Below are 20,838 nucleotides of genomic sequence, written 5' to 3' on the forward strand. Positions count from 1 at the left end.
AATGAGAAGCCCAAGCAATGCAACTTGAGAGTAGCCCCTGCTCTCTGCAAAGAGAGAAATGCCCAATCAGCAACAAAGACCCAGCACAGCCAAAAAAATAAGTGAATACATAAAATTATTTTAAAAAGAGAGGAATAACACGCCAAGTTACTTTCTAGCCCACTAATGTCTTATTTATTTTTTCTCATTGCAGTTATTACTTTTAAATTGTAACTTATTCTAGATTGTTGGTCTTCTCCCAAAAGAATACTTGATCCTTGTAAGCAGAGACCTTGTCTGTATTGTTCACCACTGTATTCTAAGCACCTGGAAGTGACTGGGACATGGCGGTTGTATGATAAATATTTGTTGATGAATGCATGAACAATGCCAATTAATAACCTCAGGCTATGGTGAATATTAAATAAGATGACAGTGCAGTTCTCCTGGCATAAAGTAAAACTCTCTCTAAACCTAGGTGTTTTCTTTCCTCACCTTCTGTATCCATACCTTCGGCAAGCAAGTGAGCTTAACCTCAGCCTCAAAACATACCCCGAATTCTCTGAATGAAATTCATTCATCACTATCACTCTAGTCAAGCCACTCTCACCCCTTACCTGGTCTACAAATAGCAGACTCCTAGCTGATCTCCCTGTTTGTTCCACTTGCTCCTGTTTCTCTCAAACCCCAATCCATTCTCCACAGTCAGAAAGATCTTTTAGAAACACAATTCAGATCATGTCATGCCCCAATTTACTTAATGACACCATCAACAGCCATCAACAGCAGCTTTCTAGGTATTTAGAATTAGCCCAAACTACTTTACATGGGCTAGCACCTGCGATCCTCTTAGACTTCATCTACTTTAGGCTAACTGGCTTTCTCTCTTTTCTGGATTTTCACAAACTTATTTCCATCCTAGTGCCGGTGGATTCTTCTGTCTGAATGTTTACCTAGCTGGCTCCTTACTGTCATTTGAACTTCACCTTGAATGGGGCTTCTTTTGAAATGAAAAGCCACTAATTTGTGTCACTAATGACTAATCCGTCATTTCTTATCACAGTTCCCCGCCCCCCCCCTTTATTTTTATTTATTTGTCTGCACAGGGTCTTAATTGCAGCATGTGGGATCTTAGTATCCTGACCAGGGATTGAACCCCCGCCCTCTGCATTGGGAACAAAGAGTACTCTGCCTTGGACCACCCAGAAGTCCCTTGTAACATTGCTTTTTTTGTTGCACTTAATATTATCTAACATTTACTGGTTTATGTTTGTTTCTTCCCAACTGAATTTTAAGCTTGTGAACTCAGAGACCTTATCTATTGTGTTCATCACTCTTATCTTCCAAGATGGAGCAATAACTAAAACATATAGTATATGCTTAATAAATATTTGTTGAACAAATAAATGCTTTGATTGTGATAACGATAACAGCTAAACCTCAGAGGACTTGGCCACAAATTCTAACAATTTTTCAAGGAATAAGAATCGCAGTTCCGAAGTTAGATCCTGGAAGACTACAGAAACCTTACAATAAAATATCTGGGGCTAAAGTTTGGAGGGGGATATATTACAACTTTGGCCTTTTTTCCCTACCCAAGGACTCCGGAGATCTTGCAAAAGGGAGACCTAGAATCTTTTAACCATAAATTCCAGCCCAGCCACAACGCTTTTCCATCCACGATTCTTTGCAGCCACTATTACTAGATTGCAAACGCGCAAACACCTCTAGGACCCCGGGTTCCTTTCTGTTTCTTTATGAATGAACCGGGTCTAGTGTGCGCATGCGCAACTCCTTTTTCTCCCGCTCCACGTGAGGCCCGCCCTTCCCTCCTGCTAACGGCTCCGCCCCTATCCTTTCTAATGGACCAATGGCGAGCGGCCTGGGGGGCGGAGCCCTGAGCGGCGCGGCAGTGTAGTTCCCCGGTCGCCCGGCTCCCTCGCCTTAGTCTTGCTGTGTTGTGATCACGTGGCCAGCTCCGGGCGCGGCGCTTGTTTTGGTTTCCCTCTAGCTTGCCCCTGGCAGCTTCAGAGTGAGCGACTTTCCTGTGCCGGTTGCCACACCTGACTGCACTGCGACTTTCTCTTCTTGGGGCTCTCTCAGCTCCAAGTTCTGCAAGCCCCTCGGGGCCGGCTCCTGCCATGCCGTTAGTTCGCTACAGGAAGGTGGTCATCCTCGGATACCGTTCTGTAGGTGAGTCTCCCTCTAGGGCAGAGCACCGATGCACCGCGGCTTTGTGGCCAGAGGAGGCGCACTGCCGCGGGAAGGCGACCCAGGGAGAAATGGTGGCATCCTTAGAACCAGCTTGTAGAGCGAGGACTGAAAGGTTGGAGTGGGAAAGGCTGGGGTGGTGGTAGTGTTCAAGGCGGCAGGAAGCTGGAGCATGGAAGAGTATACATGGGCTTACTGCTTGAACACCACAGTGGTCCTCAGCGTTCGTTACTCTGGGGGGGTGGAGATGGGGGCAGGATTTGGTGGCGGGGGCGCGGTCTGGGTGGGGCAAGTCTCAGGTGTCGGATGCAAGGCTGACTAAATCCTGGGGAATCCGGATCTTCCCAGGAGTTGGGTGGGGAAAGACTGCAGGAAAAGCTTCCTGCGTCGCTACTGTATGCATCCGGTGGCCAAGGTGCAGAGACCTGGGGCGAAAAGAGGGTGAAGGAGTCTATGGGAAAGCATTGCATGGGGCATTCACAGGCTAGGATGCTAATTCGGGGTTTCCTTTAGTCCAGGGCCACAGCCCGAAAGGACAGAGGAAATGAATGTGGATGGGTGATTTGGCTACAATTACCTCTGCTTCCCACAGGGAAGACATCTTTAGCACATCAATTTGTGGAGGGAGAGTTCCTGGAAGACTATGATCCTACTGTGGAGAATAGTGAGTAAATTTCTCCTCTTGGGGTGGGGTAGGGAGGGCTTAGGTGCCCCACCCAAGGCCACACTTTGGGATTTTCCGGGTGCCAAAGGGATGATTTAATTAGATATTAAATCGAGTCTCTTCTCTATCAATCCTGTTCTGTGAGTGGAGCTAGAGTGTGCATTTTCCAAGATACTGAGTCCAGGATAGTGCATGTGTAGACAATAAGAAGCCTAACATTGTATCTTAAGTTTCCTGGAGAGCTCCTTGAACCTGGCCCATCTATGTTAATATATAGGGGCACAGATTGCTCGCCGTACAAGGCACCTCACAGTCAAGTTTTCTTTTCTTTTCAGCTTACAGCAAGATAGTGACTGTTGGCAAAGATGAGTTTCACCTACACCTGGTGGACACAGCAGGGCAGGTACCAGTTTGGGGTAGGGTGTCTAAATGTGGCAGTTCAGTCCTGGGAGATGAAGTCTGGTAGCCTCTGAGGCTCATCTGTAAAGCAGTATTAAAAGCATTTTAGCAGTATTTCAGTGTGCAGTGTTGTTTGGAGCTACTCTATAAATACTTGTTGGATAGAAGTGACCGGAGTAGGGAGTGCCACAGGGAGGGTCCCCAGGATGCAGCCCACCAAACTTGGCCATCTGAGTCTTGTGAATCAAGGTATTGATATTTCTGTTTCTTGTCAGGATGAGTACAGCATTCTGCCCTATTCATTCATCATTGGGGTCCATGGTTATGTACTTGTGTATTCTGTCACCTCTCTGCATAGGTAAGTGACCGAGGTTGAGAGTGGTGGACTTGGGAAGACCTGAGGGCTATCCCAGAATAAAATTGTAAGATTCTTTTCTTGTGTTTAAAGCTTCCAAGTCATTGAGAGTCTGTACCAAAAGCTACATGAAGGCCACGGGAAAACCCGGTACGTGGCACAGGGGATAAAGACATAGTGTGGACACCACGGAAGACGGAGGGCAGAGGGGAGTATTGATCCAAATTAAGGAGGAAGCCGGAACATCGATCCTATCTGGTTTGATGGGGAGTTGTCCAGCTATGATGTGAAGGAGGTTGGGGTCCATGGGGAACAGAGGGGATTCTGTTGTAACTGCTGTCTCCTCCCAGGCTGCCGGTGGTGCTGGTGGGAAACAAGGCCGATCTCTCTCCAGACAGGTATGGAAATCTCTGTAGCTTAAGGCAAAGGAAAGTGTCTAGGAGTGAGTCAGGCTCTTGTCCTGGCTCTGCCACTGATTTAAACCAGTTGTTTTACCTCTTCGTTTCTAACTTGAAGGTTGAGACAAAATGATCCTTCTATCTCAAAAGCTATAATTTCATATTTCAAGCCTCAGTCCTAGGTTCCTTTGTTTTCTTGTATTTTCTTCTTCCACAGACGTTCTCCCAAACCTTGGAATGAGATGAGTCAGAGGAAGTCTAGTTTCTGTAAAGATTTTTCAGAGAGCATGGGGCCCATTGCTATTTTTCATTTTCATGTCCTGAATTTGCTTCTAGGGAGGTCCAGGCTGTTGAGGGGAAGAAGCTGGCAGCATCCTGGGGTGCAACATTTATGGAGTCATCTGCTCGGAATAATCAGGTATTGGGCCTGAAGAGTAGGAGGGTGGTGGGGGCAGCAGTGTTTTTCTTTTTATGCCACTGCTTGGTGGTGGGGATGGTGGGGGAGTGGGGCATTCACCTAAGAGTTGGGTAGTATTGGCAGTGAACTCAACCAATTTTTTTTTTTGCCCTGAATCCTTATCCCTTGCAGCTGACTCAAGGCATCTTCACCAAAGTGATCCAGGAGATTGCCCGGGTGGAAAATTCATATGGGCAAGAGCGCCGCTGCCATCTCATGTGAGCCTGGAGATGAGCCCTTGAGCAAGGGGCAGCTGCCTTGATTCTGCCCCTGGTACTTTCCAAGCTCCAGTGGGGGCTTGTGGGGGCGCTCTCAGGACTTCACGGGTTTGTTTGGTTGCCAGCTGTGTCCCTGGCCCTCTAGGCACACAGTGAGGTACCCTCATGTTTGCACACTTACCCAGGCTCCAGTGGCCTGGTTGTCCATGTTTACAAAGAGGCAAGGATGTCTCATGGGCACTGTCCTCTAGCTCTGTTTTTGCTAAATAAATGAACTGTGATAACCTATGGGGTTGGGATATGAGTCCTGGGCACTGTTTATTCAGGACCCAGTCTCCTCTGTAGGTTTTGGGTGTTGGCTGGGTGAGGGGAGCTGGGGACTCCTGAAGTGAAGCTGGCTCCCAGGAGTGACAATGTAAATATGCAAATAAACTGAGAAATCTTTTTGTAATTGACTTCTCTGTATCTGGGGAGCACTCAGGGCCAGTATCTTCTTTTCTAAGGAGTGATGACTGTGACCATTGGTAGAGAATCAAGGTTTTTACTCCTTCAACCTTGTTCCTATTCCTTACCCCTCATTCATTCAGGACCATCACCCTAAGACTTAATACTTATTTTTCCCAACTTTCTTTTCTACCGTGTTCTCCCATACAGGTAACCAACTGATTGCCACTCTCATCCAAATTTGTAGGCTCTCACAACCCCCTTCGGAGAAGGCAGTGGCACCCCACTCCAGTACTCTTGCCTGGAAAATCCCATGGACGGAGGAGCTTGGTAGGCCGCAGTCCATGGGCTCGCTAAGAGTCGGACACGACTGAGCGACCTCATTTTCACTTTTCACTTTCATGCATTGGAGAAGGAAATGGCAACCCACTCCAGTGTTCTTGCCTGGAGAATCCCAGGGACGTGGGAGCCTGGTGGGCTGCCGTCTATGGGTCGCACAGGACTGAAGCGACTTAGCAGCACAACCCCCTTAACTACAGAAACACCGCCCTCTAGTGGCCAGCTGCCACATGCTGCCCTAGCTTCCCTCCTGGGGCCTTGGGATTTGTTGGAACTCAGGATACTTTGGGTTCGAAGAAAGACCCTCGTTCCTAATGATGTAACAACTGTGAAGTAGTGTGAAGGCAGGGACTAAAGTGTTGCGAAGATTTTAACTTTTTAAGAGAGTTGAATAAAGGAAGAAATAATGCCCCGATCAACCCTCACTCCCTGCTCCTCATCTCTCCAAGTGCCTTTCATCAAAATAGATGTTCTTTGCTTTTTTCATACCTTTCACACTTTTGAAGTTGTGTTACCTTTTCCAGATGTCAAAGGCTATTACTTCTGTTCTTATTGACCCACCACCTCAGTAGAAGGATGGGTTCAGCTAGGAAAGTTTAGTCCTAACTGCCTTTACCTCCAACCCTTCCCCAGCAGCCCTAGGTCCTAAGTGGCCTAATACCTCCTGCAATGACTTATAAGGGTGACCTGAATGGTATCCTTCACAGGAAAGGCATAGAGTTCTGCCAATTGTGAGAGCCTGAGATACTCTGTCAACGCTCTTAGTTGGGAAAAATGGACAAAATCCGGATGTGATTTTTAGCTATGACCTTGTTATTGCCTGGCTCCAGGCTAGTTGGGCTTATAATTGGGGATGACGGTTTGTCATGCTTGTTTTTAAAACTCCTGCCAGCAGCTTCTGCATCTCTGATATAGAATCTAAAAAGAAATAAGGGGTGCAAAAAAAAGCATATTCCAAAGAGCAATCTCTTAGGGACTCGGGAATCTCTTTAGGGTTCTCATCACCCTCTCTCCTTACACTAATATTAGGTCTTTTTGCACATCAGACCTGGAATTCTCATTACAGGTATCTATACTATTATGTCCATGAGGTTTGAAATGGGATAACAAATATCAGGTTTTCGAGAGGTATATCAAAAAATCTCAAAGCCTGATAGTAGTAAAGAATAGTGGTTAATGGCTGGGTTAAAAAGAGTTACTCTTCCACTTAACTGTGTGACACTAGGAAGACACTTAAAACTCTGAGCCTCTGAACCTCTCTTAGTTTCTCATTTACTATATGTAGTTAAACCTTCCTCAAGGATTGAGGTAAGAATAAAACTAAGGTGATATATGAAATGCTTAGCATAGGTCCTCACCCTTAAAAGATGGCTATTGTGTATTATTTGAGGTTTTTCTGGTGAGGGTCTGCCTCCCGGCCTCTGGGTGCAGAAAGTAAGGAGAGGCCTTCCATTTACAGGTGAGGAGTTACTGCTGGACTCTTTTGCTGACTTAGACCTGAATGGTCAGTGCAGACCGTATGTCAGTATCTGGCTAGCCAAGACATACCTAGTCCTGATCCCTCCTATGACTCTGGCCAGTAGGCATTTAGGTCTTCTGCACTGTCCAATATGAAAGCTACATGTCATATATTGCTACTTAGTTTTAAAATTTTATAAAATTAAAAGCATTTCTATCATTGCAGAAAGTTCTATTGGACAGCACTGTAAACCCCTTCCCACAAAACCAGCCCTGCACCTGATTTGTCTGTCTTTCTCCACATATTAAAATAATTTAAAAAATATATATATATTTATATACACATACACATCCTAGGACAAACATGGCCATTGGCTTGCATTACGGCAAGGCTAAACTTCTCACTAGACGTGGTTTGTTGAACAATTTTATGTATTTTAGTGTCAATCTCTTCATCTGTAATATGGACATAATTCCACATTAATTCATAACGAGGGTGAGGAATAACTAAAAATATATTAAGTATCCAGCGCATTTGTTAATCTGTCTCCTCCTGTTTATCCCGTGGGTAGAGTTAATGCAGAGAAGTCATTCCAATCCTTTCTCATCCAGACTAATTGGTGGCGGGGGGTCGCGGGGCGGAGGGGGCGCGAGGGATGTCCCTGCAAGCTGTTTTGGGATCTTGCGTAGAATAACAGTACTCTGGCCAGGTAGCAAGGCTACAAGTTACATGCCTTCTGTTTACTGAAAAGGCGGGGGGGGGGGGGCTGCTGGGGAGTCCAGGCCCTGAAGATTCGGAAAGAAGGGCTGGGGCTGGGAGCACCCGGGAAAGGAGGGGAAACTCTGCATTTCTGTTTTGACAGGGGAGGTGATTGTGGAGGCACTAACAGTGCTCTTTCCTCTCGAGGGGGGTTGAGAGCCAGCAGAACAACTAGGGACTCGTTCCGCTTTCCTTTAGGCCCCCGAACGTGGCAGGAACCCACCCTTTGCAGCGCCAGGCGCCGTGCCTCACTTTCTCCATTTGCGGACTCCAGTTCCCAGGATGCAGAGCAGCGGCCAATCTCCAGGCTCTTCTTCCATCCCCCTCCCGGGAAAGATTGCTCCTGGCCAAGGCAAGGGGCAGTTAAGAGTTTCAGGGACCGATAACTCCAGCGAAACGGAATTAGAAAGTGACCAACTTCCTAGATTTACTAGCCCGGTGGTGAAGGAGACAGTTCCAGGTCTGGGGCGAAGAGGAGGGGGGCTTCATTCCCACGTGTCTGCACAGCGGCCGGCCCGGCGCTGTCGGGGTTAACCTATGGCGGAGGGATCCCGCTGCGTGTGCGTAGAACTGCAGAGTCACAGCCTTTCCTCCGAGAGGACCGGATCCCTCCGCCGCTCCGCTCCAACACAAAATAGGGCCGCGTCTTCTCCTTTCTCCCCTTCTGGAGTGGGGTTCCCCGGGCAAAAGGGCCACCCGGATCTCGCGCCGAAGGCTTCCTGAATCTTCACGACCGCTGCCGAGATCTCGGGCCAGGAAATAGCCCCTTCGCAGGAACCACCCTACCGGCCGAACAGGAGGCGGAGGGGGGGGAGGCGGAGCGGCGCCGCGCTGCACTACTTTCCTCTCCGGTTGCAAATGGCTGCCTCGTTCCCCACTTTCCGCTCAGTTTCCTGACCCCCCGGCGCCGGGAGCCGGGGTTGGGCCATGCACCTCTAGGCCCCCCGCGATCACAGCCAGCCGGGGGTCGAGGGGGTGCCGCCGATCTGAGCCGGCCAGGCCGGGGGCGGGGCAGCTCCCGAGGCCAGAGGGGAAGGGAGGCGAGCGCAGGGCCTGGAGCGGCCGGAGGGGAGCGGGCAGAGGGCTCGCACCGCCCGCCCCTTCCTCTTCCTCGCCCACCTACCCTCCTCCCTTCCCCGGGGGGAGCAGAAGGTGGGGGGCTCGAAGCCGCCGAGGGAGAGTGCTCGGGGTCGAGGAGCCCAGCACTGGGTGTGTGTCAGGTTCAGCCCCGCGGCCCCGCCGGCTCCGTGTCGCCGTAGCTCGCGCGGCCCCGGGGCGCCGGCCCGACGGGGAGAGGGGCTCGGCGCTCCTTCGAGGGTCTCACGTTCCATCTGGGCCCGGCGCGGCGGCGCGGCATTCCTTCCGGGCTGCTGGGGAGGCGCCTCGACGTTCCATCTGGAGAGCCTCGACGTTCCGCCCGAGCCCGGCGCGGGCGGCCGGGGCGCTGGCCCGGCCCTAGGACTGAGAGGCCGCCCGGCGACGCGGATGCGGAGCCTGCTCGCCCAAGATCAAAGCCACCGGTGCTCTCTTTGTGTCCGCTCGGGATTCGCCGCCCTGGGGCTGTCCATGGAAACCTAAACTGCTGGAACCCGAGGCAGAGAACCCTTCTTCGGCTTCTTGCTTTTTTTGAGGGGGGGAGGGTGGCCACTCCGACCTGGATTTACCGTTCTTGGCCCCCTTAAGCCCCCCCGTGCGGGGGGCGGCTGTGATCGCTCTGGCGGTTGGAGGTCGGGGAGCGGCCCGGGCTCTGGCCATGTTCTCGGATGAGGATTTCTGGATCGCCCTGTGAAGAGGTGAGTGAAGTCCGCCCGGCCAGGGCCCAGAAAGGGTTGGACTGGGGGCATAGCCAGATGGACTATCTTGGCCTGAGCTGGCCTGTAGGTTGGAGAAAGGGGTGCCAGAGCTGAGGAGGGTTCCTTTGGCAGGGTCTGTCAAGGGAACCTGAGCCAGTCGCCAGAGGAGAACCGAGGCCTGGTGTCCTGGGGTGTGCCTCTTTAAAGACTGGGGGGTTCAGGGAACCACGGGAGTTTGGGAACCTGGCCAGAAAGTCTCTCTGCCTGTTTATTTTTGTGTTGGGGGGAGCTCTACTAAACTAGGACCCAAGCCCTGATGCCAGCACCAATCCCAGTCAGCTGCTTCTCCTTCAGGGTTCCTTGTGGGCCTTGGGAATAGAACAACTTGGGAGCGGGGGTAGGGTGCCACTGCCAGGCCAGACTTAGCGCCAGGTTGGACTTTAAGGTTGTTCTTGCTCATCCGGACGCCGAGAGCAGTCTCTGGGAGACTCAAGGAATCCTGATTCCTGCACTAGGCCTTATTTCACTGTGCATGGAGCAGAGTGTGTGGAAACTGACTATTGTGATGAAGGAGGTGGCTGGGGCAAGAAGGAGGCGGGGCCGGGGGCAGCTCTGGCCTTGCTGGTCAACTTTAAACTACCCCTGCCTGGCAAAGTGACCCCAACGAGGCCTAGTGCTATCTTAGCCTGCTTTGCCTTCCCTCCTCTTGGGATGGACATAATCTCTAGGGGATTATAGAGGAGGCTGTTGAGATTTGCTCCCTGTGAATGTGGGCTGCAAAAAATGGCTTTTGTCTCCCGCTTTCTCCGGGCCTGGTTGCCCATAAGTCTCTGGCCAGTCCTGCAGGGCCCCTCCCAGACCTCGCCAACCTTTTTCAGTCAGGGAATGTTAACTAGTCCTGTGATCCAGTCCCAGCCTTGCAGAATAGGGTGGCCTGTACCTCTTTGGAGAAGAAATGACCTGATAGGAGCATGTCTCTGAAGCCAGTGTTTTCAGCCCTGGCAGGAGGTGTTGGGGAGAAGGGGAGTGTGTATGATTGCATGAAGGGTGCAGCATGAGCCTCTGGACCCTGGGCTGGGACAGCCCCTCTCACAGCTGTCATGCTGCCCAGCCAGGATTTGGCTGCTGTATTTTGCTCCCTCATTCTGTCCCCTCCAACATACAGAGGCTCGGCCACTTTGAGCCTGGTCTCAGAAAGGACAGAATAGGGGTTTGCCCTTGAAAGGTTTTTGGGGTGGTAATCCTGAGGTGAGAGGTGGCACAGGGGTGCTGAAATGAGGCTAGCTGTCACCCATGCTGTCTGCCCCTGCCTCCTGTGGAGGGCCTCTCCGGCTGTCTGTCCCTAAAGAACTTCCTTAAGAGACACCACTCCTTTTTGGCTGTAGCTGACCCTAGGATGACCCAGGGATAGTTCGGAGGGTCTCCAGAGCCCCTGTTGCCATTTGGGTTCTTCCCTGGAGGGCCAGCCCAAAATGGGGGTGGGGAGAGGTGTGGTTTGATTCTCAAGCTGGGAACCAGGAAGTCCTGAGTCCTACAGAAGAGCTGTTCACTCAAGGGCCTGCTTCAGCCTTTCACCTCTCCAAGCCTCCATTTCCCCTTTGGCTGGCATAATGGAGCTAAAGCTTTTGGTCTGGGAAGGAGGCAGGGAGTAGAGTGGGTTGAGATGAATCCCTGCCTTCTTCCTTGCTGTCCTGGGTCTCTTCAGCCTGGGGTCAAATGGACCCACCATGGTTTCACTCCCTAGATCTGTGTTTCTCTAGGATCCCTAGTTCCCTTGAGGAAGCCTGGCCAGGCCTTAGCCCAGTTTAGATCCGGGGAAAAACCCTTGGTGTATATGTGTGTTTCTGGCTGTGAATGCTGGGACAGGGGAACCTGTGGTTTTTATTTGTTTAGATCTGTTCAGGGGCCTGACAACTCACACTCAGCATTGGGAGGGCAGGTGCTGGATTGCCGGGTAGGGAAATGGGACTCCTTAGAAGAGCCTCTGGATTCTCTGGTCCAGCTTGGAGGACACTCAACCCTTGGCTTATCTCTCATCTTCCATGATGCCATAAATGAGGCGGCAGCTTTGGAGGATGTTGGTACTGTTTCCCAAAGCTGGATGAAGGTGGTTTCTGCACCTCCCCAGGCAGTGCCCGCGTTACCAGCTTGAGAGGGCTGCGCTTGGGGGAGGGCGGAGGAATTTGTCCCTCTGGCCTTGTGTGAGGCAGTCCTCCCACCCACTGCGCTATCACTGTTGCTTTTGATTTCTTGCTGTTTGTGACTCCTTTAGCCTCAACTTTGAGAGCACAACAGTTGGAAGCTCTTGGGGGCATTTAGTGGTAAGGTACCACAAAAGTTACACATGTTTAAGAAACTTTGAAGCCTTTTGGGTGTGGTCAGGCCTTGAATGGCTGAATAGGAAGGGGAGCCTAGCTGGTGCCCTGACCTCCAACCCCTACTTCACATAGGTGGCTTCTGGGGGGCCCTTGAAGTGCCAGAGCATCTTTTCTCTGGGCTGGCTAGATGGCCACCCTGCTTTCCTTTTAGGTGTGATTATGTGAGTGACAGGTTTGGGAAAGAGATGATCTGGGAGTAAAGGTAGCAGGTATCAGGTGATACTTCACTTTCCCAGTAGAATTTAATAGTGTAAAGGGAAAAGAGTAAAAATTTCCCTTCCTGTGGCATGTCCCATGAGGCCCATTGCCAGTCTCTGGAAATGGAGTATTAACTCAGGGAAAGAGCACTGATAGTGTGGTTCTTAGGTAATTGATTTATGGATCCTGGGCATCTTTGAGGATTCCCCCAGTCTCATCTGCCCCATGCACTCAACCCCAAGTAGCTGACTGGGGTATTTGGTGTGGGGAGAGAGGCTTGTCATTACAAAGGTTGGTGCGGTCCTTCTGGTTAAATAAGAGGAGTGGAAAAGGGGAGACAGAAAATTCTCAAACTTTCATTTAGAGTTCTGTAACCTACTCCACCTGCTATGGGAAAATAATACTTTCTGTAGTTTCTCTGCTTAAGCCCCTACCCTTCCCACTAAGAGCTGTTGGCACCTGTCCCTTTCTTCCTTCTTCTATAGGACCCCTTTCCTCTTCCTCAGCTCTGTAATTCTTTACTTCTCTCTTTTTTGTACTGTTTATTAGTTTCCTCTGAGATTTAGGAAAATATGCCAAAAGGTGTGGATCTTGACCTTCTTAGGTATAACTTCAGTGTGTTTCATTTGGCTCTGGGATAGGCAGGCATATCTTAGAAGAGGGGACCGTTACCCCCCACCCCCATAGTGTGTGTGGAAACCCTGCCTGACGGAAGAGGAAGGAAGCTGCTTTGCTGTGTCCTGCCCCTGTTTAGAACAGCTCCAAGTGGCTGTGTGCTTCCTGAGACTACAACTCCCAGCATGCCTAGCACCAGGCCTGGCTACACATGCTCAGTAACTCTTAAGGCCCCTTCTGTTAACTTCTAGGGACATCTAAGGAGGAAGGGCAGTTGGCGTTGCTAAGGGCAACGACCTGAGGCCTTCAGGCTGGGTGAGAACTTGAGCTCAGTCATGGCAGGGGCCAGGGGGGTGGGACTGAGCTAGATTTAGATGGGCAGTAGGTGGGAAATGGGGAGTTTCTTCTGTTATGATTGGAATATTCTGGTTGAAACCAGTGGAGGTGGGGGAGATCCATCCATAGCTGGGCTTTCGTTCCAGTAACATGTTCTACATCTTGCAAGGCCCCAAATTTGGTCTCCAGTAGAGGGATTTCAGCTGAACTCAGACTTCTTGGTTTATGACTACTCCTGGGTTAGTGCTGAAAGACCTCTAGGATGGTAGCTGACTTGAGAACTGAGGGAAAAGTCCAAGGGATAGGGCCTACCAGCAGCCAAGAACTCAGATGTGAGGCAAAGAAGGGTACTAGGTGTAGCTTGTGGGTGATTCTGGTTGTCCTGGGAACTCTTAGGCAGGAGATGGGAAGTGGATCCCCCGGGAATTCAGAGTGGAAGAAGGGGATATGTGTTTATTGGAGGGGAAGTAGACCGTGGGACAAGGGTTGGGGAGAAGGATTTTCCTTGTCATTAGTACAGGAGTTTGTAGGTGTGATTTTGCTTTGATTTCTATAGGTTCTAGATAACATTAGATGCCTTCTCCTTAGGATTTGGAGCAAAGTGTTTAGTGAGAAGACTTCCTAGACAAATACATATCTCTTGGCTCTGACAGGTCTCCCCGAGAGGGCTCTGCCCAGTCGGAGAGAGGGATGGACAGCCCGAAGCCGCCTGGTGAGGATAAAGATTCGGAACCAGCAGGTGGGTAGGACAAACACTGGGTTTCTGTTCTTCCCAGGAAATCTTAGATTTCTGGTCCTAGCACAGGGACAGAAGCTAAGTCTGTCTGATAGACAGGTAATAATTGAAGGACTTTGTTCTTTGGGACAGAAGTTGAAATGCCATCATTGTTATCCACCAAGGGTTTTGGGTAATCTCATGGGTCTGATGAGTGGGCTGGTATTAAACAGAGGATAATGGTTGATACATCTTTCTTCTTTGTTCATTCAGCTGATGGACCTGCAGCCTCTGAGGAGTCAGGTGCCACTGAGCCAGACCTTCCCAAACCACATGTTGGGGAGGTCTCTGTGCCCAGTTCTGGGGGTCCCCGGCTTCAGGAGCCTCCCCAGGACTGCAGGTAACTAGTTTGGGGAAATGAGGATATAAAGATGTATGAAGACTTGATTTGAGCATCTGGGGCTTTCAAAGTGGAAGATTTAGGAAATGAGTGTTCAGAAAGCATAGGTGTGCCAAGTCGTTGGGTTGTTCAGGGTACCCTAGGGCAGGACCGGCGTGGTGCTGATGCTTGTGTGTTCACAGCGGGGGTCCGGTGCGGCGTTGTGCTCTCTGTAACTGCGGAGAGCCCAGTCTACATGGGCAGCGGGAGCTACGGCGCTTTGAGTTGCCATTTGACTGGCCCCGGTGTCCCGTGGTGTCCCCTGGGGGGAACCCAGGGCCCAATGAGGGAGCGCTGCCCAGCGAGGACCTATCACAGATCGGTTTCCCTGAGGGCCTGACACCTGCCCACCTGGGAGAACCTGGAGGTAAGGGAAGGGAAGTGGGTAGCTGACTTGGGGAGGAAATGGGGTAGGGGCTAGGTGGTCCTGAACCAGGGTCACGTTCTTGTTAACTGTTTTCCCTCTTTCTACCTATAAAGGGTCCTGCTGGGCTCACCATTGGTGCGCTGCGTGGTCGGCAGGCGTATGGGGGCAGGAGGGCCCAGAACTATGTGGTGTGGACAAGGCCATCTTCTCAGGGATCTCACAGGTGGGGTGGGGGCCAGGGAATGGCACAGGCAAAGGGCAGGGTGGGCAGAGGGCATACTGGGGTAGAGCTGTGCCTGGCCTGTGGCTCTGGAGAGAGCTGGCCAGCGCTGAGGCTTTGTTTCCACTCTGGCAGCGCTGCTCCCACTGCACCAGACTTGGTGCCTCCATCCCTTGCCGCTCGCCTGGATGTTCCCGTCTTTACCACTTCCCCTGCGCAACTGCCAGCGGTTCCTTCTTATCCATGAAAACACTGCAGCTGCTATGCCCAGAGCACAGTGAGGGGGCCGCACATCTGGGTGAGGAGTCCTGCCGCTTGGACAGGGGACACGTGAGGGTCCACGGCTGCTGGGGTTTTTATGCTCTGCAGAGTGCTCCAAAATCTGTAATTACGTGCTGTCAGTCTGCCCCATGAAAATAGGCTTGGACTCTGAGTGCAGTGGCTTTGCCTGTCTCATTTACTGTGGTCTCTGTAGTGCCTGGGTTTTCCAGGTGGCACTAGTGGTAAAGAACCTGCCTGCTAGTGCAGAAGTTAGAGATGTGGGTTTGATCCCTAGTTGGAAAGATCCCCTGGAGGAGGGCATGGCAACCCACTCCATATCCTTGCCCAGAGAATCCCATGGACAGAGGAGCTTTGTGGGCTACAGTCCATGGGGTCTTAGAGTCGGGTGCGACTGAAACGACTGAGCATACACGCACGACGCAGTGCAGTGCCCAGAGGAGCGCCTGGCATATGTCAGGCAGACACTCAGAAACTCTGTTCATTCTGTGTCTGTGGAACGCCAGTTAGGTAGACAGCACTGTGCTGAGTCCTATAAGGAATCCATAGCTGACCTGTGTCATCCTTCCCTTCTTACTGCAGAGGAGGCTCGCTGTGCAGTATGTGAGGGGCCAGGGGAATTATGTGACCTGTTCTTCTGTACCAGCTGTGGGCATCACTATCATGGGGCCTGTCTGGACACTGCTCTGACTGCCCGCAAGCGTGCTGGCTGGCAGTGCCCTGAATGCAAAGTGTGCCAAGCTTGCAGGTAAAAGTGGGAGGGCAGAAGGGAACCTTAGGTGAAGCACAGGTCAGGGTTGAAAAGGAGGGCAGGGAGAACCCTGTTATGTACCCCCGCAGGAAACCTGGGAATGACTCTAAGATGTTGGTCTGTGAGACGTGTGACAAAGGATACCATACCTTCTGCCTGAAACCACCAATGGAGGAACTGCCTGCTCACTCTTGGAAGTGCAAGGTGAGTGTGCCCCAGTGCTGCCTTACTCTCCCTAATTCCACCTCCTGCAGTGCCCCATGTTTCTCTGTTGGGACATGCACTGTGCTCTTCTCCCATCTCTGCGTCTCTGTTGTCTGACCGGTGGCCATTTTGCTTGTTCCCTTCTGCTAGGCATGCCGGGTGTGCCGGGCCTGTGGGGCAGGCTCAGCTGAGCTGAATCCCAACTCTGAGTGGTTTGAGAACTACTCACTCTGTCACCGCTGTCACAAAGCCCCGGGAGGACAGCCCGTCAGTTCTCTTGCTGAGCAGCACCCTCCGGTCTGTAGCAGGTAAGTGGTGTGGATTGGCAGAGGTTGGGAGGGGACCTGGGAGGTACTGAGATGGGCAGGGGTTGTGTTCAAGCAAACAGCCTTTGAGAGGAGGGCCCTCGGGTGAGCAGTACATTCCAGAGCATCCATGCTTCACCCCTGTGTGCTCTAGAGGGGTCAGTAGGTGATGCGAGTCTGCTTCCCGTGCCCTCTGCAGATTCTCACCCCCAGAGCCTGGCGCTACCCCCACTGATGAGCCCAATAGTCTGTACATTGCGTGCCAAGGGCAGCCAAAGGGTGGATACGTGACCTCTATGCAACCCAAGGAACCGGGGCCCCTGCAATGTGAAGCCAAACCACTAGGTGAGTAGGGTTTGAGGGTTCCTGAAAGTAATCCCCTTCTATCCTGTGGCAAGGGCCAATCTCTGCTTTGCCCTGATCCTGTACTTGCTGTGGGGGTGCAGCTGAGCTAGGTAGGAGCAGAGTGTGTTATGTCTGCAGGGAGAGAAGGGGCCCAACTTGAGCCCCAGTTGGAGGCCCCCCTAAATGAGGAGATGCCACTGCTGCCCCCACCTGAGGAGTCGCCCCTGTCCCCACCACCTGAGGACTCACCCACGTCCCCGCCGCCTGAGGCATCGCGCCTGTCCCCACCGCCTGAGGACTCACCCCTCTCTCCACCGCCTGAGGAGTCTCCTCTGTCTCCCCCACCTGAGTCACCACCCTTCTCTTGCCCAGAGGACTCCCCCTCACATCCCCCACTTGATACACCCTTACCCCCACCACCTGAAGCATCACCCCTGTCCCCACCACTGGAGGAGTCTCCTCTGTCCCCTCCCCCTGAAGAATTGCCTACTTCCCCACCACCGGAAGCATCTCGCCTGTCTCCACCACCGGAAGAGTCACCCATGTCTCCGCCACCTGAAGAGTCACCCATGTCTCCGCCACCTGAGGCCTCTTGTCTGTTCCCACCGTTTGAGGAGTCGCCCCTGTCCCCTCCACCCGAGGAATCTCCTCTCTCCCCACCACCTGAGGCGTCACGCCTATCCCCTCCACTTGAGGACTCACCCATGTCCCCACCACCTGAAGACTTGCCTATGTCCCCCCCACCTGAGGTGTCACGCCTGTCCCCCCCGCCTGAGGAGTCTCCCCTGTCACCGCCACCTGAGGAGTCTCCCACATCCCCTCCACCTGAGGCTTCACGCCTGTCTCCTCCACCTGAGGACTCCCCTACATCCCCGCCACCTGAAGACCCGCCTGCTTCCCCGCCTCCGGAGGACTTGCTCGTGTCCCTGCCGCTGGAGGAGTCACCGCTGTTGCCACTGCCTGAGGAACTGCGACTCTGCCCCCGGCCCGAGGAGCCACACCTGTCCCCTCAACCTGAGAAACCGCGCCTGTCTCCTGCACCCCAGGAGCCGCGTCTGTCCCCTGCACCCCAGGAGCTGTGCCTGTCCCCCGCATCTGAGGAGCCACGCCTGTCCCCTGCACCCCAGCAGCCGTGCCTGTCCCCTGCGCCCGAGGAGCCACGCCTGTCCCCCGCACCCCAGCAGCCGCACCTGTCCCCCGTGCCCCAACAGCCACACCTGTCCCCTGCGCCTGAGGAGCCACGCCTGTCCCCCGCGCCCAAGGAGCTGCGCCTGTCCCCTGCACCCCAGGAGCCCTGCCTGTCCCCTGCGCTTCAGGAGCTGCACCTGTCCCTCATGCCTGAGGAGCCACATCTGTCCCTTGCATCCGAGGAACTACGCCTGTCTCCCCAGCCTGAGGAACCGCGCCTGTCTCCCCAGCCTGAGGAACCACGCCTGTCCCCCCGGCCTGAGGAACCGCGCCTGTCCCCTCGGCCTGAGGAACCGCGCCTGTCCCCTCGGCCTGAGGAACCGCGCCTGTCCCCTCGGCCTGAGGAACCGCGCCTGTCCCCCCGGCCTGAGGAACCGCACCTGTCCCCTCAACCTGAGGAGCCCATTGAGGAGCCAGGCCTGTGCCCTGCATCTGAGGAATTGCCCTTATTCCTCCCACCCAGGGAGCCACCCTTATCCCCTGTGCTTGGAGAGCCGGCCCTGTCTGAGCCTGGGGAACCACCTCTGTCCCCTCTGCCTGAGGAGCTGCCGTTGTCCCCATCTGGGGAGCCATCTTTGTCACCTCAGCTGATGCCACCAGGTAAGGGGCACTTAGTACTCTGTTACTCTGGGACGGTCTTAACTCTTTATGGCACATCTAATCTAAGAGCCTCTCTTTTCCTCCAGATCCTCTTCCTCCTCCACTTTCACCCATCATCACAACTGTGGCCCCACCAGCCCTGTCTCCGTTGGGAGAGTTAGAGTACCCCTTTGATGCCAAAGGGGACAGTGACCCTGAGTCGCCACTGGCTGCCCCCATCTTGGAGACACCTATCAGCCCTCCACCGGAAGCTAACTGCACTGACCCTGAGCCTGTACCCCCTATGATCCTCCCCCCATCCCCAGGCTCCCCCATGGGACCGGCCTCTCCCATCCTGATGGAGCCCCTTCCCCCTCGTTGTTCCCCACTCCTCCAGCATTCCCTGCCTCCCTCAAACTCACCTCCTTCCCAGTGCTCTCCTGCCTTGCCACTGTCGGTTCCTTCCCCGCTGAGTCCCATGGACAAGGCAGTGGAGGTCTCAGAAGAGGCTGAGCCACAGAAGATGGAGACTGAGAAAGCCCCAGAACCTGAGTGCCCAGCCTTGGAACCCAGCCCTACTAGTCCTCTTCCGTCTCCTCTGGGGAACCTTTCCTGCCCTGCACCCAGCCCTGCCCCAGCCCTGGATGACTTCTGTGGCCTGGGGGAAGATACAGCCCCTCTGGATGGGACTGACACTCCTGGTTCACAACCAGAGGCTGGACAGACCCCTGGCAGTTTGGCTAGTGAACTTAAGTGCTCCCCTGTGCTCCTGGACTCTGAGGAGCTGGCCCCTGTGACCCCTATGGAGGTCTACGGCCCAGAATGCAAGCAGGCAGGGCAGGGCTCACCCTGTGAAGAGCAAGAGGAGCCACGTGCACCGGTGGCCCCGACCCCCCCTACTCTCATCAAATCCGACATCGTTAATGAGATCTCCAATCTGAGCCAGGGCGATGCCAGTGCCAGTTTTCCTGGCTCAGAGCCCCTGCTGGGCTCTCCAGATCCTGAGGGGGGTGGCTCCCTGTCCATGGAGTTGGGGGTATCTACAGACGTTAGTCCAGCCCGAGATGAGGGCTCCCTGCGGCTCTGTACCGACTCGCTGCCAGAGACTGATGACTCGCTATTGTGTGATGCTGGGACAGCTATTGGAGGAGGCAAAGCCGAGGGGGACAAGGGGAGGCGGCGCAGCTCCCCAGCTCGTTCCCGCATCAAACAGGTGAGGGGCTATCCAGCCACTGGATGTGTTTGATGTCCCGTCACTGTCAGAGGTACGGTTCTGTCACTCACTGATACCTTTCCACTTGACTTATTGAATCCTGGGTTCTCAGAGGGAGAAGGCAGTGGCAACCCACTCCAGTACTCTTGCCTGGAAAATCCCATGGACGGAGGAGCCCGGTGGGCTGCAGTCCATGGCGTCGCTAAGAGTCGGACACAACTGAGCGACTTCACTTTCACTTTTCACTTTCATCCATTGAAGAAGGAGATGGCAACCCACTCCAGTGTTCTTGCCTGGTGAATCTCAGGGACAGGGGAGCCTGGTGGGCTGCTGTCTATGGGGTCGCACAGAGTTGGGCACAACTGAAGTGACTTAGCAGCAGCAGCAGCGACAGGTTCTCAGAGATCCTTGAATTCATCTTGTTCTTTTATTAAAGAGAACACCAGTGGCAGAGGGAAAATAAATTGCCCAGGTTCTTGGTTACTCAGTCAATAGAATCGGTACTAGAAACTCAGATCTCTCAAGCTAGTCTTTTTTCTTACTATACAGTACCATGTTGGCCACTCTTTCTTGGAAGATCAGGAGTGGTTTGGACCAGAGCTACCTACCTGTTGCTACTCTAGAGTTTGGGCTTCCTCCCTGGCCCTGACTGGGAAGCTTGGACTTTGTTACCTGCCATACTCTGTCCCTTTGTCTCTTCTCTTGCCTCTAAGCCTATGGACCCCACCTGTTAGCCCTCTACTCCTGTAATTACCTATTATCCTTCACTCAGGGTCGCAGCAGTAGTTTCCCAGGGAGACGCCGGCCACGTGGAGGAGCACATGGAGGACGTGGGAGAGGACGGGCCCGGCTAAAATCAACTACTTCTTCCATTGAGACTCTGGTAGTAAGGAGAGGCCTCCCATCCCCCAAACATGCTTCAGCTGGCCCCTTCAAGATTAAACACCCTTTAAATCCTGCCAGTCCCCTGCACGCTCTGCCTGCCTGCTAGCCTAGGGCCTGTCCAGCTATGTCTGTGCTCCTTCTGTCCTCTTGGCCCCCAGGCTTCTCTGAAATGTGATGTTGGGCTGAGGCCCAGTTTGGGAGCTGGGGTGTTCTTCTGCTTCTTAGTCCTGGTTCCTGGCCTTCATCTTAGCCGGGGGTTTATGCCGCCTTCCCCCAACACCAAAGAGGAAAGCAGCTTAGTCGGGGCAGATTTAGCTGCCTCACTTTGCACAACTCTCTGCCTATA

The 20,838-nt window shown here is 53.2% G+C and overlaps 2 protein-coding genes across 10 annotated transcripts in view; both read left to right on the forward strand.

The window, feature by feature from the left end:
* The first annotated feature begins 1,920 nt into the window (after positions 1-1,920).
* On the forward strand, positions 1,921-5,132 carry RHEBL1 (RHEB like 1). The gene is made up of 8 exons (XM_027965808.3): positions 1,921-2,172; positions 2,783-2,854; positions 3,190-3,257; positions 3,529-3,611; positions 3,702-3,758; positions 3,959-4,006; positions 4,343-4,424; positions 4,596-5,132. The coding sequence occupies exons 1-8, from the start codon at positions 2,121-2,123 to the stop codon at positions 4,683-4,685; spliced, it is 552 nt and encodes a 183-aa protein (XP_027821609.1). The 5' UTR covers positions 1,921-2,120; the 3' UTR covers positions 4,686-5,132.
* Positions 5,133-8,520: 3,388 nt separating this feature from the next.
* The window catches only part of KMT2D (lysine methyltransferase 2D), a 40,093-nt gene continuing 27,775 nt past the window's right edge, over positions 8,521-20,838 (forward strand). For 6 of the 9 annotated variants that reach the window (XM_060414066.1, XM_060414071.1, XM_060414073.1 and 3 more), the window contains exons 1-13: positions 8,521-9,475; positions 13,656-13,741; positions 13,991-14,117; positions 14,300-14,523; positions 14,637-14,746; positions 14,879-15,041; positions 15,605-15,770; positions 15,863-15,977; positions 16,128-16,285; positions 16,482-16,627; positions 16,766-18,415; positions 18,502-19,607; positions 20,380-20,493. In XM_060414066.1, the coding sequence (XP_060270049.1) occupies positions 13,693-13,741; positions 13,991-14,117; positions 14,300-14,523; positions 14,637-14,746; positions 14,879-15,041; positions 15,605-15,770; positions 15,863-15,977; positions 16,128-16,285; positions 16,482-16,627; positions 16,766-18,415; positions 18,502-19,607; positions 20,380-20,493 (4,128 nt within the window). In that variant the 5' untranslated portion in view covers positions 8,521-9,475; positions 13,656-13,692. The remainder of the gene's footprint in view (positions 9,476-13,655; positions 13,742-13,990; positions 14,118-14,299; positions 14,524-14,636; positions 14,747-14,878; positions 15,042-15,604; positions 15,771-15,862; positions 15,978-16,127; positions 16,286-16,481; positions 16,628-16,765; positions 18,416-18,501; positions 19,608-20,379; positions 20,494-20,838) is intronic. The other 3 variants (XM_060414067.1, XM_060414069.1, XM_060414072.1) reach the window with 1 other exon arrangement.

Source organism: Ovis aries, chromosome 3 (genome assembly GCF_016772045.2).
Source record: "Ovis aries strain OAR_USU_Benz2616 breed Rambouillet chromosome 3, ARS-UI_Ramb_v3.0, whole genome shotgun sequence".
NCBI lineage: Eukaryota > Metazoa > Chordata > Mammalia > Artiodactyla > Bovidae > Ovis > Ovis aries.